General features: G+C 42.9%; 1 protein-coding gene across 1 annotated transcript in view; it reads right to left on the bottom strand.

Annotated features, from left to right (window-relative positions):
- nae1 (nedd8 activating enzyme E1 subunit 1) overlaps positions 1–18,009 on the bottom strand; it is a 66,724-nt gene that overhangs the window by 36,505 nt on the left and 12,210 nt on the right. The window contains exons 6-12 of the mRNA XM_060837567.1: positions 17,531–17,610; positions 13,747–13,856; positions 11,833–11,942; positions 10,316–10,378; positions 5,795–5,858; positions 4,341–4,432; positions 2,025–2,084 (exon numbers count right to left, since the gene is read on the bottom strand). Of these exons, the coding sequence (XP_060693550.1) occupies positions 2,025–2,084; positions 4,341–4,432; positions 5,795–5,858; positions 10,316–10,378; positions 11,833–11,942; positions 13,747–13,856; positions 17,531–17,610 (579 nt within the window). The remainder of the gene's footprint in view (positions 1–2,024; positions 2,085–4,340; positions 4,433–5,794; positions 5,859–10,315; positions 10,379–11,832; positions 11,943–13,746; positions 13,857–17,530; positions 17,611–18,009) is intronic.

The raw sequence follows: 18,009 nt of genomic DNA, 5'->3' as shown, positions 1-18,009 counted from the left end.
TAAGTGATATTAGTGGATGTACAGGTAAAACTTTGATGGATGTAGAAGGCTCCGTTAGGGCCTTGGATCGAGGTGAGGGAGGAGGTATGGGTGCAGGTTTTACAGTTCCTGCGGTGGCAGGGGAAGGTGCCAGGATGGGAGGGTGCATTGTAGAGGGGCGTGGTCACAGAGGGAACGGTCTTTGCGGAAGGCGGAAAGGGGTGGGGAGTGAAATAAATCCCTGGTGGTGGGGTCTTTTTGGAGGTGGCGGAAATGTCGGCAGATGATTTGGTTTATGTGAAGGTTGGTAGGGTGGAAGGTGAGCATCGGGTCGTTCTGTCCTTGTTACGGTTGGAGAGGTGGGGTCTGAGGGCGGAGGTGCGGGATGTGGACGAGATGCATTGGAGGGCATCTTTAACCACGTGGGAAGGGAAATTGCTGTCTCTAAAGGAGGAGGCCATCTGGTGTGTTCTGTGGTGGAACTGGTCCTCCTGGGAGCAGATATGGCAGAGGCGGAGGAATTGGGAATACGGGATGTAATCCAGGTAGCTGTGGGAGTCGTTGGGTTTATAAAAAATGTCAGTGTCAAGTCGGTCGCCATTAATGGAGATGGAGAGGTCCAGGAAGAGGAGGGAGGTGTCAGAGATGGTCCAGGTAAATTTAAGGTCAGGGTGGAATGTGTTGGTGAAGTTGATGAATTGCTCAACCTCTTAGCGGGAGCATGAGGTGGCGCCAATGCAGTCATCAATGTAGCGGAGGAAGAGGTGGGGGGTGGTGCCGGTGTAATTACAGAAGATCAACTGTTCTACGCAGCCAACAAAGTCAAAGTCTTTTCCCTGGAATGGGGGGGGGTATAGAACTGAGGACATAGGTTTAGGGTGAGAGGGGAAAGATATAAAAGAGACCTAAGGGGCAACTTTTTCATGCAGAGAGTGGTATGTGTATGGAATGAGTTGCCAGAGGAAGTGGTGGAGGCTGGTACAATTGCAACATTTAAAAGGCATCTGGATGGGTATATGAATAGGAATTGGAGGGATGTGGGCCAGGTGCTGGCAGGTGGAACTAGATTAGGTTGGGGTGTCTGGTCGGAATGGATGAAGTGGACCGAAGGGTCTGTTTCCGTGCTGTACATTTCTATAGCTCTTTGACTCTTATAAGACAACCCCCCTGTTACACACAGTCACATGCTACCCCAGGTACAATGGCAGGATGAGATCATCCTCAGAGATAATGCAAATACCAATGCCCCAATCCTGGGGAATCTTTATGCAGACAATTTCCTGACTCAGTGATTTCTCAAGACAATGAAGGTGAGAAAGGTCTCTGGCCAGAAAGCATTTCTGAATGGGAGATTGAATTGATAGTTTAACTTGACAATAGCAGGGGATTAATATCTAATTGAAGTGTAAATTTCAGTGGATAGTCATCTGCATTGTTTCACGGTGGTCATTCCCATCCAAAGATATGGTTAAACTGCACTTTCATATTACATTAATGTTCAGAGAAGTAGTACAATTTAATCTTTTAACATTACAATCCTATCTTGTGAGTCACTACTGAAGCAGTCCTATTCAAGTGCAATGTTGTGAAATGTAAAAACACGTTGCAGACAAAATTGTAGGCATTGAGCACCATGCCAGGAAGATGGCATAACACATATTCCTTTCTGAAATACCAGGACGTAGTAACCTAGTTGTCAGCTTCCAAAAGACAACTGACACCAACTCATTCAGCTTACCCTTTATGAACAAGTGGTCAAGTGAGTTAGAGGTCTTAGGAAGAAGGGGACACAAATCAAAGGGAAATATCAAATCCCAGGTCATTATCTACTCTAATAACGGGGGAGAATACCTATTAGACTAGTCAATGGATCTCAACACTGTGCTGTCTTATCCAATAGCTCAAGTCAACATGTTAAACAAAAACTGATCTTGTGTGTGTGGGTGGGTTGGGGAATCAGGGATAAATACATAATATAGAACATTCTCTTCTTCAGATTAAATGTTCAAATGTTAAAAAGGGTTTGTTTTGTTCTTTACTCCGACCTGCGCATTGATGTTGGTGCATCTCTCATCCTTGAACAGCTCTTCTACGTTACTTGGAATCTACAAAGATACATTTAAAGAGAAGAACATGTCAGAAATAGAAGTTCCCATTTCAAGTATTGAATTATACAGCACAGAAGGAAATCATTTGCTCTATTGTGACCTTATTTACCTTTTCAAAGTGACTCCATTTAGCTCCACTTCACTGCTATTTCCCAATTAGCCCAACAAATGGTTTTCCTTTTCCAGCGCTTTCCAGCAGCACAGTGGCTCAGTGGTTAGCACTACTGCCTTACAATGCCAGAGACCTGGGTTCAATCCCACCCTCAGGTACCTGTCGGTGTGGAGGTGCACATTCTCCTTGTGTCTCTGTGGGTTTCCTCCGGGTGCTCCAGTTTCCTCTCAAAGTCCAAAAATGTGGCAAGTTAATTGGATTGACCATGGGAAATGCAGAGTTATAGGGTAGGGGAGTGGGTCTGGGTGGGATGCTCTTCGAAGGGTCGATATAGACTTGATGGAATGAACTACCTGCTCCCACACTGTAGGGAATCTGTGATTCTACTTAGCCATTTCTCTTTGGAAAGCTCCCATTGATTCTGTTCCTACCAGCTTTTTCGGCTGCATTTTCCATAACTTGATGCAAAGAACGTCTCCATGTTTCACTCCTGCTTTTCTTAAGCCTTTTACTTTAAAATCTGCATTCTCTGGTTAACATCCCACCAGTCATTCCATCAAATCCCTTCTTAACCTTCTCTGACAGACTAACAGATGCACGAGCTAAGATGGTTAAATGCATTCCTCACCCAAATGTATATTGCAATGTCAGTCATCAACTACTAACAGTGAGGCTAAACATCTTACTAATCTAATCAATATGGAATGGGGACATGCTAAATGTCTAGCTTTTTGCCCTCTGTGCGGTTTTGATTTGTTTTGAAAAGAATTTTAAGTTTTGAAAAGTAGGGACTATTGGGAGGTGCATTTGAATTCACAAAGCATCAGAAACGATCTTTCTAGGAGAAGCTGGTAGTTCCAACATTGACCTAGAGCAGACCCGATTCATCTTCTACAACTCAAGTCATTCTTAAAATGTCAGATATTCCTCCATTCTACTGTGACTAATGATTTGCTGACTAATCTTGAAAAGAAAAAAATCAGTTTTTTTTTTCATTTTAGGACTAGAGATGCAAAGTGAGAACTTACCATATGCTGGAATGAGAGAAGACTGGCACACAACTTTAAATCAGTTTGTCTTTGAGTAATACCTGTTCCCCTCCAAGCCACACGCCCATCCTGACTTGGACCTATATAACTGATGCATCACTCAAAATCCTGGAACACCTTCATAATAGTACAATGGTTGTTCCTAAACTCCAAGGACTATATGGCTCAAGGTGTCAGCTCACCAACACCTTCATGAGGGTAATTAGGGATGAACAATGCATGCTGGACCAGTCCATCATGCCCATATTGCATGAAATAATGGAATAAATGAGACTCATAGCTTTTAAGATGATGACATCAAAGTAAAAGGTGAAAATGGCAGACAGAAGCAAGATCGAGGAAAGTGGCCAAGTCTAAATGGGGAACTGACCTAAGAATATAACAAACATCTGCCCCTGTCATATGTAACTCAGCAGCTGAACATCTGACAGAATGTTCTCCCTCCGCAAAGGAGTAGGATCCCACACTCATCTTAGTAAATTTCCTCTACCCCTTCTCAATAACTTTGATGGTTTTCCTGAAGTATGGTGCCCAGACCTGGTGACAAAACTCGAGCTGTGTTTTATAAAGGTCCAGCATTACCCCCTGGCTTTTACAACAAGCTGTTACAAATTGCTGAAATCCACAAAAATGGGCAATGGTCTCCTTGCTGGTACTGATCCTAATGGCGACTTTATGAAAAATTAGATAAAGCAGACTAATGACCCCGAGATGAATGGTCTATTGGCCCAGAGGAATCCCTAATCCCATGACCGATTAGCTATGACTCAATCACTTCCAGACAGGTACTGGCTGCATTGCAGAAGCACAGATACAGCTGTACGAGTTCTGTCGACTCCAGCTGTGGGGACACTGCAAGTGATGTAACAGCTCCTAAAATGCGTGTCCTCTATTGCATCAGCTACACAATGTGGAGTATATGAAGATCTTCAACTTCCAAGCTACAGCTCGGATGGCAAGGGAAGATGTAGCAGCATGACATGAGGAGGAGATACCTTTACTAGTCTTCTGATATTTGTTCACTGGTGTGTCAATCTCATGCTCCATATCAGAAAGCAGCACATAATGAAGCAACGGCACCAGCAATCGTACCTTAGTAGGATTCAGGGCAGTGTTGACGTTTTTGATTGCTTCATCAAAGTTCTCTTCATCTTCTGGTGTTCCATTGTCTTTCTTTAATAATCCTGAATTAATTTGCAAGGCAAGAAAATGAAGTAATTAGTGGCCTTGTGGCCATTAACTGAGGAGGGATCAGTTTTTCTAGTCCCTCCATCACTGGTATCATCTTAGTAAATTTCCTCTACCCCTTCTCAAAAGCTTTGATGGTTTTCCTGAAGTATGGTGCCCAGACCTGGCGACAAAACTCGAGCTGTGTTTTATAAAGGTTCAGCATTACCTCCTGGCTTTTAGACACCAAGCCTTTGTTTATTGCTTATTAAGGCCATGGTTCCAAAATCCCTTTTAATCAGCTTTCTCCATTTGTCCTGCCACCTTCCAAGACCGACAACCTGACCTGTACAGCTCTAGGTCACTTTTTTCTGGCACTTTCACACCCTCACCACCCACCCCACCCCCTAACATCCATTCCAGTTAAAATGGGACCATTTAGTTTGCAACGATCTTCTTGCTCTTCCCATCAAAATCATTTGAGAGTATTTTTGATAAAGAATTTACATTCAAATTTCAGTGGATATTTGGTCACATATAGCAGTACGTTATGTCATGGCAGGGCTGAGAGAAACAATGCCTCACATGGTCATATTTTTGGTGCACGCCCACTGGATTTTTTGAATTGCACAACATCAGGCTACAGAGGTTCCAACTCTCACCCTTCAGATTGCTGACCCAATTGCCTGACCATAGAACATTACAGCACAGTACAGGCCCTTCGGCCCTCGATGTTGCGCCGACCTGTCATACCAATCTGAAGCCCATCTAACCTACACTATTCCATGTACATCCATATGCTTGTCCAATGACGACTTAAATGTACTTTAAGTTTGCGAAATATGGGCAGCACAGTGGTTAGCACTGCTGCCTCACAGCGTCAGAGACCCTGGTTTAAATCCCGCCTCAGGCGACTTACTGTGTGGAGTTTGCACGTTCTCCCCATGTCTGCATGGGTTTCCTCCAGGTGCTCCGGTTTCCTCCCACAGTCCAAAAATATGCAGGTTAGGTGTATTGGCCATGCTAAATTGCCCGTAGTGTTAGGTGAAGGGGTAAATGTAGGGGAATGGATCTGGGTGGGTTGCGCTTCGGCGGATTGGTGTGGACGTGTTGAGCTAAAGGGCCTGTTTCCACACTAAGTAATTTAATCTAATCTAATCGAATACCATTGCAGGCTAAGCATTCCATACCCTTACTACTCTGAGAAAAGAAACTACCTCTGACATCTGTCCTCTGTCCTATATCTATCACTACACTACAGGAACTATTAAATTGACAAATAAGTTAGGAAGACCCCAAAAACAAAGAGAATTAGCTGTTTATGTGCACCAAATCTATCTAACAGAACCATCCAGAAAACCAAAACTACAATTTCATACCTTGACGTATTAACTCTCGAAATGCTTCCTTTTCTTTGTACGTTTTTGGTAACTGACTACTGTGCTGCATAGTTTAAAAGAAAAGGAAACATGAGTTTCTGTTCGTATAGGCAATCCCAATCACACAGATTACAAAAATACAGTACCAATGGCTTTAAAGGGGGATGTCAGCACAGGACTGTGTTGGGATTACTCAACAATAAAATATGAACTTATGTAGATCTGTCAGAATATCAAAGACCAACGGCACTTTGCAGCCTTGGACCTACTTTCTACAAAGCATTTGATCTATTCACTTACGAGATATGGGCACCATTGACCAGGCCGACATTTATTGCCCATCCCGGTTTACCCTGGAGGTGGTTGACGTTGAGCTGCCTTCTTGACTTACAGCGGTCTGTGAGGTGTAGGCAGACCCACAATGCTGTTACGGAGGGAATTCCAGGATTGTGATCCAAGCAAGATGGTGACTGGTTGAAAGTGAATTGCAGGGGTGCTGGTCCTATGTACCTGCTCCCCTCGTCCTTCTAGATAGCAAAAGTTACAAGTTTGGAAGATGCTGTCAAAAGGAGCCTTGGTGATTTGCTGCAATGTACCATTTAGATGTTACTAACTGCTACCACTGTGCATCAGTGGTGATGGGGGTTCATGTTGAAGGTGGAAGATGGGATGCTGATCCAGCAGGCTGCTTTGTCTTAGTGTTGAGGAATGAAGCTCCAACCATGTAAGTAGAGACCATTCCAAAACACTCCTGACTTGTATCTCACAGATGGTGGATAGATTTTGGTGAGTCAGAAGGTGAGTTACGCATCTTGGAATTCCCAGCCTTTGACCCAGTCTTGCAGCCAATTTAGTTTCTGGTTATAGTGACCCCAGGATGTTGATGGAGAAGAATCAGCAATGACAATGCCATTTAACGTCATGGGGTGATGGGCAGATTCTCTCCTGTTGGAGATGGTCATTGCCTGGCACTTGTATGGTAATAATGGTCACTTGCTATTTATCAACCCCAGACCGTTTTCTAGTCTGTGTAGGCTGCAGAGTCTGTTACTCTGTACCCTGCTTAATACACATTCTCACTTCCAACCATATGGAGGAGGTAAGGTCATTGATGAAGCAACTGAAGGTGGTATGAGCTAAGAAACCTCCCTGAGGAACATTTGAAGCGAAATCCTGTGGCTGAAATATTTGGCCTCTCAACCGTCACATCCATCTTTGTTTGTGCTGGGTATTGTTTGCAATATTCCTGAAATAGTAGCCATCAGATCTTTTACAGCCACCCGAGGCACTTCAGTTTAACGTCTCATCAAAAGGCAATCTTCATAATATCACTGGCAGTGTCACTCAAATTCTCTGCAGCGAGTCTGGCTCAAGGAAGTCAGTCTATCAGACGTCCTTTGACAAAGTATTGCACAGGAGGCTGCTGAATAAGAGCTCTTAAGTGTTAGGGGCAAAGTGCTGGCATGGATAGAGGATGGGCTGACTAGCAGAAGACACGAGAACAGGGACAAAGGGGTGTTCTTCAGGATGGCACTCCGTGACTAGTGGAGTTCCATAAGGGTCAGTGTTGGGGCCACAACTATTCACATTAGTGAATAGTATAAAGGAACAGAGGGCATTGTTGCTAAGTCTACAGATGATGCAAAGATGGTTGGAGGGACAGGCTATGTTGAGGAAGTGGGGAGGCTGCTGAAGGAGCTGGACAAGGCTGGGAGAATGAACAAAGAAGAGACAGATGGAACACAAATGAGGGAAATTGTGAGGCTATGCACTTGGTAGGAACAATAAAAGCTCAGACTCATTTCTAAAATGTGGAAAGGCTTCAGAAATTCGAAGCACAAAAGGATTTGGGAGTCCTAGTTCAGGATTCTCTTCAGGTGAACATGCAAGTTCAGCTGGGAAGACAATGCAATGTTAGCACTAATTTCAAGAGGGTTAGAATACAAGAACAGAGGCATACTGCTGATGCTACGTAGAGCTCTGGTCAGACCACATTTAAAATAGTGTGTGTACTTTTGGACCCCAGACCAAAGGAAAGATGTGCTGTCGTTGGAGGCAGTCCAGAGGAAGATTAAAAAAATGATCCCAAGGATGAAGGCCTTGTCACATGAGGAGCAGTTGAGGACTCTGGGTTCGTAATTAATGTAGTTTAAATTGGATCTCTTTGAAACTTCCAGAATGCAAAGAGGCCTGGATGGCGTGGACATGGAGAAGATATTTTCACTAGTCAGAGAAATGAACCAGAGGGTACAACCTCAAAGTGAAGGGACAACCCTTTAGGACTGAAATGAGGAGGAATTTCTTTAGCTAGTCAGCAGTTATTCTTGGAGGCCACGTCATTCAACGTACTTAAGAGAGAGATAGATAGGTTCTCGATTGGTAATGGGAGCAAGGGTTATTGGAGAAGGCAGGAGAATGGAGTTGAGAAACATATCAGTCATGGTTGGAAGGTTGGGGAAAGAGCGAGAGAGCCAGAGAGAAATGTTACTCCAAAAAGTAATAATAACGTCTGACTTTCAAGCCCTCAAACATACAAAGGTCATCCCATACAGGGGTGTAAATGTAAAGATCCAACGTACAAATATTTCCTGTACTTATGAACTGTGATCTTATATTGTCCTGCTTTGCATTCTGACTTGCGTAGAAATCAACTTGCAAACAGACTCAAACAAGGAGCCCATTCCCTACCCAGGGACTGCCTGTAACTGGTTGGACCTAAAGACATATTATAATGCACACTGCATCAAATGTATTTCCCTTCCTCCTCGTCTGAAGTGATTAATATTTGTGCAGATACAGTTCCATGGTCACAGAGAGCACTCTGCAGACTCATCCAAGTGATCTTTGATGTAGATATTATGGACATTCAGACTAGCATCAGCATTCCTGGAATAGGGAAGGAAATGTCAGCCAGGAAATCAACATTTCTGACTGCGATCTGGTGAACCTTACTACACCAGGGTGGGGTCTGCATTTTCATGGCTCATGCAAGGACAGACTATATGAATAACAACAAATTAATTAGCAGCACAGCATCCCAGCAAAACCTGAAATAGGATAAGTGAAGACTGGGTCAGCAAGGAGTTTGGCGGGGCGGGGGGGTGAATAAAAAAGGGGAATTACATAAATCACCAGGAGGCAGAAGTTAAAATCACTGCTTTTCACAAACACAAAACGTCCATACGTCCATGAAGATTTCCCCATGGTAGGCTCATTCATAAAGTCAGGAGGGATGGGATACAGGGAGATTTGGCTGTCTGGATTCAGAATTGGCTGGCTGACAAAAAGCAGAGAGTGGTTGTAGATGGAAAGTATTCTGCCTGGAGGTCAGTGTTGAGTGGGGTCCCGCAGGGCTCTGTTCTTGGGCCTCTGCTCCTTGTGGTTTTTATAAGTGACTTGGATGAGGAGGTTGAGGGGTGGGTTAGTAAATTTGCAGATGACACAAAAGGTTGGAGGTGCCACTGATAGTACTGAGGGCTACTGTAGGCTGCAGCGTGACATAGACAGGATGCAGAGCTGGGCTGAGAAATGGCAGATGGAGTTCAACCTGGATAAATGCGAAGTGATGCATTTTGGAAGGTTGAACTTGAATGTTGAATATAGGATTAAAGACAGGATTCTTGGCAGTGTGGAGGAGCAGTGGGATCTGGGTATGCAAGTACATAGATCCCTTAAAGTTGCCACCCTAGTGGATAGGATTGTTAACAAAGCATATGGTGTTTTGGCTTTCATTAACAGGGAAATTGAGTTTAAGAGCTGCGAGGTTTTGCTATAGCTCTACAAGAGCCTGGTGAGACCACACTTGGAATATTGTGTCCAGTTCTGGTCGCCCTACTATAGGAAAGATACAGAGGCTTGGGAGACGGTGCAAATAAGGTTTACCAGGATGCTGCCTGGACTGGAGGGCTTGCCTTATGAAGAAAGGTTGACTAAGCTTGGACTTTTCTCTCTGGAGAGGAGGAGGAAAAAAGGTGCCCTGATCGAGGTGTACAAGATAATGAGGGGCATGGAGCGAGTCAATAGCCAGAGACTTTTCCCCAGGACAGGAATGACTGGGACGAGGGATCATAGTTTTAAGATATTAGGAGGAAGGTATAGAGGAGACGTCAGAGATAGGTTCTTTGTGCAGAGAGTTGTGAATGCATGGAATGCATTGCCAGGGTGGTGGTGGGAGCAGAGTCATTAGGGCCATTTAAGCGACATGCACACGGACAGCAGTGAATTGAGGAGTGCGTAGGTCGGATTATTTTATTTTACTTTAGGATTAATCCTCGGCACAGTATTGTAGGCCAAAGGACTTGTTCTGTGCTATACTTTTCTATGTTTTATTGCATCGAATGGCCCAATTTCATAATGGCATCTGAAACCTGCAAAGTGAAACTAATCCCGTGGAGATCAAAAGTAATTCTCTGTAACATATGCAGAACTATTTGCAGTTGTATATTTTTGCAGTTGTATATTTTCTCAGATGGATAAGGATTACTTATCAAAGTAATATCAACAAAAAAATCTACAACCTACCTCACTGCACCACTTTTCCAGGTATTTGGCTACCACAATTATCCATGGAGTGTGACTATGGTCCTACAATATTAATGGCAATAAACTGTTACTAAACTATCACATAATACAACTGCACAAGTATCCATTACAATATCAAACGGAACATTATTTTTGTGCATGAGTTTTTAAGTACTTAAAGGTAAGTTTTAGTGCTCAGAAATACTTTCCTGCTTTAGGTACCTGGTACTACTGTAAAATAACACCATTTTCTGCAACTATAAATTGAAACTGTGTTATGACATGGGGTAAACCCCTTATGTTAATTTTAAACCAGCAACACAGAAAAGATTCAGCCTTAGCAGTAATCTGTGAAAATTCGAGATGCCAAGAACTACTTAAATAGTAACAACTTTATTTCTTAAAGTATAAGAGAGAATAATTAACTAACAACTATTTACAATTTCTTCCTCTAACCTATCTTTTACTTTCCCTTCTATAATACTCATCCAATAAAACAGAGTAAGATTTAGTCAAAAAATTCAAAATTTCATAACCAGCCAGCTGTCAAATCTTCTCTTTGTATCTTCCTCTGTAGATTTGCTCTCCAGGTTGGTGTTGATGTTTTATTCTGTGCTAACTCCTTCTCTAGACAGGTGCCTCTCTCAGAGTTCTGACTAGCAGCCTACATCTGTTGGTCTTTTGGCAGTTCTCTCCCAGTTGTTCACGTTTCCACGGTCTTATACCCCCAAAGCATCAGATTGGGTCATTGGTTTTTAACATAGTTTATTGACAAAGTTCAAACTCGATTGGAGTTTGGTATTTTTGGGGGATATAATTTAAACTGATTGGCCTAATTAAAATTTGCTTTTGTCTCTAGACAACCAGCTACCCTAGCTGCTGGATCAAAAGGTTACATTATATTTTGCTCAGAACACTTGGTGCTGTCAGGTAGTTCTGCTAGCTTTTAACTTTCTTAAAGGTACAGTATACTTCTATGCCTTCATAACAACTGTGAGGACTGAGAAACATGGAGTTTAGTAACTTGAAAAACCAAGTTCCTCACCTTCAATCACTCCTCTAGCCTACTCCGCACATTTTCATTCTCAACGCAAAACTGCAGAAGCAGTTTCTAAGCCCTCTAAACCATTTATAGCACTGGTCATTTTCTTAAGGACAGAAAAATAGGAGCAGGATTGGTCATAGTTCACTTGGAACCTGCTCTACTGTTCATTAAGATCATGACTGATCTCCACTCCACTTCCCTCCCCTTGATCCGCATATTATTGGATTCCTGTAATGACTGGATAATCTCTTGATCTTAATCTTGAATTTACAAAATGACAGGATCTGCAACTCTCTGGAATGGAGGACTTGAAACATTCACAACTTCTGAGTGGTAGGATTGAGATGAGAAAAGAAATTCTTAGTGGCTAAATCCACAACCTGAGATTTGGAGCCTTTGGTCCTGTACACGTCAAATCTTGGGAAATTGATGCTCTTATTAAAAAAGGACCTTCCCTGTATTTGCTGCTAACCTTTTTGTCCATTTTATCCATGTCGTAGGCCTGAATGTGATCCTTCAGATGTGGGAAAGGTGAGTCAAGTCTCAGATCTTCCAGCGCATTATCTGGGTGCGATTCCACAACTGAAAAGAAAACACATGCATCAAGTACCTTGAGGTCTGGCATTCACATCACAATTTGGTTGCTAAAGTTTGCTGCATCCCAATTGTCTCAACAATCAAAGTTTGATCATAATCCATGGCTCACAAGGGAAAAAGAAACTTTTTTTAAAATTTAAAAGGCACAAATTAAGGATTTTGAATGCTATAGGTCATATTAACACTCCAGAGGACAATTATGTACGTTTGCAAATATATTTGTCCCTCTTTGAAAGAGGTATCAAACTTATCGCACTCCGCCCCCCTTTAACCTTACAGTCCGTTCCCCCATTTTAAGTTACTCTTGAACCAGCTTCCACCCAACCTCAAGCTGCTGGTTTTGGATCACAACAAACTTCTCCAGGACACAAATTCTCATCCATCTTCTGGTCCTTTTGCCAATCATCTTAAATTTCTGATATTTATCTATCAATGCTCCTGCCAGTTGGAACAGTTTCTCCCTAATAACTCTGTCAATAACCCAGACTGCAAAATAAGAGGGGAAAATCCATCAAATCTGTTCTGCAGTTCAATGAGGTCATTGCTGGTCCAATAATCCTCAACTCCACTTTCCTGCCTTCTCTTCATTACCCTAGATTCTCTTCCTGATAAAAATCCATCTGTCTCAGCCTCAAAAATACTAAAAGACACAGCCTTGAAAGCTCTTTGTGATAAAGAATTCCACAGGTTCACTACCCTCAGATAAAATTGCTCCCCATCTCTGTCTTAACTGGGCAACCCTTCCTCTGAAATTATGCCCTTTGGCCCAACTCTGCCACAAGGGGAAACAACCTTTCCAGGTTTTATTCGAATTGTGGTCTGACTAGTGCCTGAAGAGTTTCAGCAAGTGTTGAGTAGGTTCCAGCTCAGTGAGCAAACTTACATCCTGTTTCAGCAAGATTCCCATTTTTATACTGCATTCCCATAACAGGTCAACAGTTCAGTTGCCTCCCCAATTATCCACTCAACATGGGGTTCTAGTTATTAATAAATATGGAAAGTAGGATTTCCTCTTCATGAAGCCATACTGACTCTGCTCGATCATATTCCTAAATGCACTCTTATATCCTTTGTAAATGATTCTAACATTTTAGCAAATGACATATTAAGCTATCTCCCTATCCTGTTTGGGCAGCACGGTGGCATAGTGGTTAGCACTGCTGCCTCATAGCGCCAATGACCCTGGTTTAAATTCCTGCCTCAGGCAACTGACTGTGGAGTTTGCACATTCTCCCCGTGTCTGCGTGGGTTTCCTCCGGGTGCTCCGGTTTCCTCCCACAGTCCAAAAATGTGCAGGTTAGGTGAATTGGCCATGCTAAACTGCCCGTAGTGTTAGGGGCAGGGGTAAATGTAGGGGAATGGGTCTGGGTGGGTTGTGCTTCCGCGGGTCGGTGTGGACTTGTTGGGCCCAAGGGCCTGTTTCCACACTAAGTAATCTAAAAATGTCTGTTTGTTTGTCTCCCTTACTTTTTGAATAAGGATTTACATTGAAAATTGCCAATCTTCTGAGAATTTTTCACAATCTAAGGATTTTTGGAAGATTATTGCCAGTGCATCCAAAATCTCTCAGCTACTTCCTTTAATGCCTGAGGGTGCAACCCATCCAGCCCACCTTGCATAACTTTGACATCTATTAAATCTTCCCTGAATTTTCTCTGCTCGCTACACAGCAGTTATGCCATTTAACAAAACATCACACTGATCCTGTGGTATTATCTGATTCACTTTAAGCAGCAGCACAGCAGAATGAGCATTACTGCTCGATAAGTAGAATTATATGAAAATCTACCTGGATGCTCCTTTACAGCCAGTCTCATGTAGCCAACCAGCCCATACGTCCGACACACCAGCAGTGGCACATCAGCTTTCCAAAGGATGGCTGATAAACGTAACAATGTACTGACAATAGGAAACAAAAGTCGATCAGTTTATATAAAATGCATGAAAACAGAAACTGTTGGAGAAATTCAGCAAGTCTGGCAGCATCTGTCAATAAGTCCAAGGACACTTCTTTGTAACTCTGCTTCAAAGAATTATCTGAGCTTACTGAGTTTCTCCAGCAATGTGTTTATTTTTAATTTCAGGTGTCCAGCATGCACTATATTTGCTTTTATACATCTCATTTATTTTATAGTTAAGTGGATGGTCATGTGTAAATAATTTAAAACAGCAATCCCTTAGATTGACTGTTATCTATTCTCTGCTACTCAAAGTGGAGAGAAAGTAATATTTTTGCTAGTTATGGAGTCAGATGTACAGCACAGAAACAGACCCTTCGGTCCACACCGAACAGATATCCTAAACCAACCCAATCCCATTAGCACTTGGGCCATGTCCCTCCAAACCCTTCCTATTCATATATCCATCCAGATGCCTGTTAAATGCTGTAATTGTACCAGTTTCCACCAATTCTTCTGGCAGCTCTTTCCATACATGCACCAGCCTCTACATGAAAAAGTTGTGACCTAGATCCCTTTTAAATCTTTCCCCTCTGACCTTAAACCTACACCCTCTAGTTTTGGACTACCCCACCTCTGGTAAATGACCTTGTCTATTTACCCTATCCATGCCCCACATGATTTAATAAACCTCTGTAAAAGGTCAGCCCTCAGCCGCTCCACAGAAAATAGGCCCAGCCTATTCAGCCTCTCTCTACAGCTCACACCTTCCAACCCTGGTAACGTGCTTGTAAATTTTTTCTGAACCCTCTCAAGTTTCATAACATCCTTCCTATAGCTGGGAGACCAGAATTACATGCAGTATTCCAATAGTGGCCTAACCTGTGCCCTGTACAGCCACAACATGAACTTCCAACTCCTATACTTAATGCACTGACCAATAATGGCAAACATATCAATCGCTTTCTTCACTATCCTATCTCTTTGCGGCACCACTTCCAAGGAACTATGAACCTGCACACAGAGGTCTCTTTTGCTCAGCAACTCTCCCCAAGACCTTACCATGAAGGTAGCGATTTTTGAGATTTGAAGCTCAGGTCGATGATAAGTCTATAAGTTAGCTTGGTGAGCTGGAAGGTTTGTTTTCAGAGGTTTTGTCACCATACTAGGTAACATCAGTGAGAGTCTCCGGTAAAGCGCTGGTGTTATGTCCCGTCTCTCTATTTATGGTCCTGGTTCCTTAAGGCGGGTGATGTCATTTCTGGTTCTTTTTTTCACCCAAGTGAAGGTAGATGGGATCTAAGTCGATGTTTTTATTGAGGGAGTTCTAGTTAGAATGCCATGCCCCTAGGAATTCTCGTGAGAGTCTTTGTTTCATCTGTCCTAGGACGTGTGCGCTGTCCCAGTCAAAATGGTATCCTTCTTCGTCTGTATATATGGAAACTAGTGATAGTGGGCTGTGTCTTTTGGTGGCTAGTTGGTGTTCATGTATCCTGGTGGCAAGTTAGGACATACAACCAGCACATCACCAGAGATCTCACTGATGATGTTACCTAGTACAGAACATAGAACAATACAGCGCAGAACAGGCCCCTCAGCCCTCGATGTTGCGCCAACTTGTGAACTAATCTAAGCTCATCACCCGACACTATCCCATCATCATCATCATCATCATCCATGTGCTTATCTAAGGATTGTTTAAATCTCCCTAACGTGGTTGAGTTAACTACTTTGGCAAGCAGGGCATTCACTCCCTTACCACTTTGAGTAAAGAACCTGCCTCTGACATCTGTCTTAAATCTACCATGCTTCAACTTGTAATTATGTCCCTTCGTACATGCTGACATCACCATCCTAGGAAAAAGACTTTCATGGTCTACCCTATCTAATCCTCTGATCATCTTGTATGTCTCTATCAAATTCCTTTCTTAGCCTTCTTTTGTCCAATAAGAACAGGCCCCAGTCTCTCAGCCTTTCCTAATTAAGAGCCTCCCTCCAGACCAGGCAACATCCAGCTAAATCTCTGCACCTTTTCCAATGCTTCCACATCCTCCCTGTAATGGGGGAACCAGAACTGTACACAACATTCCAAGTGCAGCCACGCCAGCGTTTTGTATAGTTGCAGAATGACATAACGACTCCGGAACTCCCTCTACCAATAAAAAAAAACTTAACATACCACATGCCTTCTTAACAGCACTATCGACCTGGGTGGCAACTTTCAGGGATCTATGGACATGGACTCCAAGATCCCTCTGCACATCCACGCTACCAAGAATCTTTCCATTGACCCAGTATTCTACCTTCCTGTTATTCTTCCCAAAGTGAATCACCTCACATTTAGCTGCATTGAATTCCATTTGCAACCTCTCAGCCCAATTCTGCGGTATGGTGACAAAACATCTGAAAACAAACTTCCAGCTCAGCAAGCTAACTTACATACTTACCATGAAGCGTATAAGTCCCACTCTGATTTGCTGTCCCAAAATGCAGCACCTCGCATTTATTTAAATTAAACTCCATTTGCCACTCCTTGACCCATTGGCCCATCTGATCTTGGTGTACTCTGAGGTAACCTTCTTCAATATCCACTACACTTCCAATTTTGGCGTCATTTGCAAACTTACTAAGTATACCTCCATCATTCACATCCAAATCATTTATATAAGTGACGAAAAGTAGTGGACCCAGCACCAATCCTTGTCGCACACCACTGGTCACAGGCCTCCAGTCTGAAAACCAACCCTCCACCCCCACCCTCTGGCTTGTTAGCATGTGTCTCAGAAAATAATGGACAATATCAATAAACTGCCTGAGAAAGAACAAACATTCATTCATTTATTCCTCTTTTAAAATATCTGATTTGCAGAGAAAACCAAACAACTTGAGGCCTAATGGTCAGGTGACTGGCCAAGTAATCCAGTGATGGCGATATTATTCAATCCCACTGCAATAAATTGTCAATGTTTATTCAATATTCTTGACTGTCTGTGACCTGTCATCAGATTAGATGATCATGAAACCATCACCTGTTGTAATAACCCAAATGCTCCATGAAACATAGACAAGTAGTAACGAGATGACTAATAACCAGCACATAGCCCAAGACTGACAGCTCCAGTACAGCACTGCAGGGTATGGTGCTCTCTTTCAACAGACTTTAAAATGAGGAACTATTGTCCATCATGTGGATGTAATGGTCCCATGTTCGTATTTCAGAGAACAGCCTGCAGGAATAACAACTATCCTTTCACCAAAAATCACTAAAAATGGATGTTCGGTCATTTAACACATCGATGTTGTGGGGAGTTGCTGTGCCCAAACTGGTAGCCACATTTTCTAAGGTATAACTGTGATGAGACCTCAAAATTGCAGAATTTAGCTCTAAATTACTTTTTCCTCTAGATGGTAGAGGCAGTGGGTTTGATAGATGCTGTTGAAGGAGCTTTGGTGAATTTCTGCAGGGTATCTTGTAGATGGTACACCCTGGTGCCTCTGTGTATGTCATTGAAGGAAGTGAATGCTGAAGCTGGTGGATGCAGTAGTCTGTCTAGATAATGTCACGTTTCCTCTGTGCTGACTGCAATCACTCTATTGACGACAGCATTCCTGACATGTCAGGCTTTTTATGGAGAAGAAATGTACCAAACAACTATTTAAAAAACTGCTGCTTACCTTTCTGAAAGTTGAGTAGCAATCACTATATTGAATCGGAGGAAGAATGTGGGGTCATTTTCAAGCAGCTGTTCAAGGCTCTGAAAAAGTGTCAAGATTTCATAACTCAGTCAATTCCAAAGAAAACAGTCATACACATAAATCTCAGCCTCAAATGTAAATATCCTCCCATTATCTTTCCTTTACAAAAGCTGCTGGCTGCTCACACCAATGTAACTGGATAACTGATGTCCTTCCTTAATCACTGCTGTCTGTGTGACTCCAGTCCCATTCCTCAAGGTTGACCAAGCCTGGAAAGTCCAAGTCATCCACAGCCTGGAAACAGGGTAAAATGATAAACTGAGACGCTATTCCCCTGTCCTGTTGGCATAAGTTGATGACGTAGGACCCTGGAATGGAACCATTTGGATTTGAGAGCACTCCCAAGAAAGCAGAAAGGACTCCATCCTTGGCCCAGCCCATCAGCTCCACACATCACC

This window comes from Hemiscyllium ocellatum, chromosome 17 (assembly GCF_020745735.1).
Source record: "Hemiscyllium ocellatum isolate sHemOce1 chromosome 17, sHemOce1.pat.X.cur, whole genome shotgun sequence".
NCBI lineage: Eukaryota > Metazoa > Chordata > Chondrichthyes > Orectolobiformes > Hemiscylliidae > Hemiscyllium > Hemiscyllium ocellatum.
The sequence above is the reverse complement of the archived record's forward strand: the minus strand, read 5'-3'. Positions and strand labels throughout refer to the sequence as shown.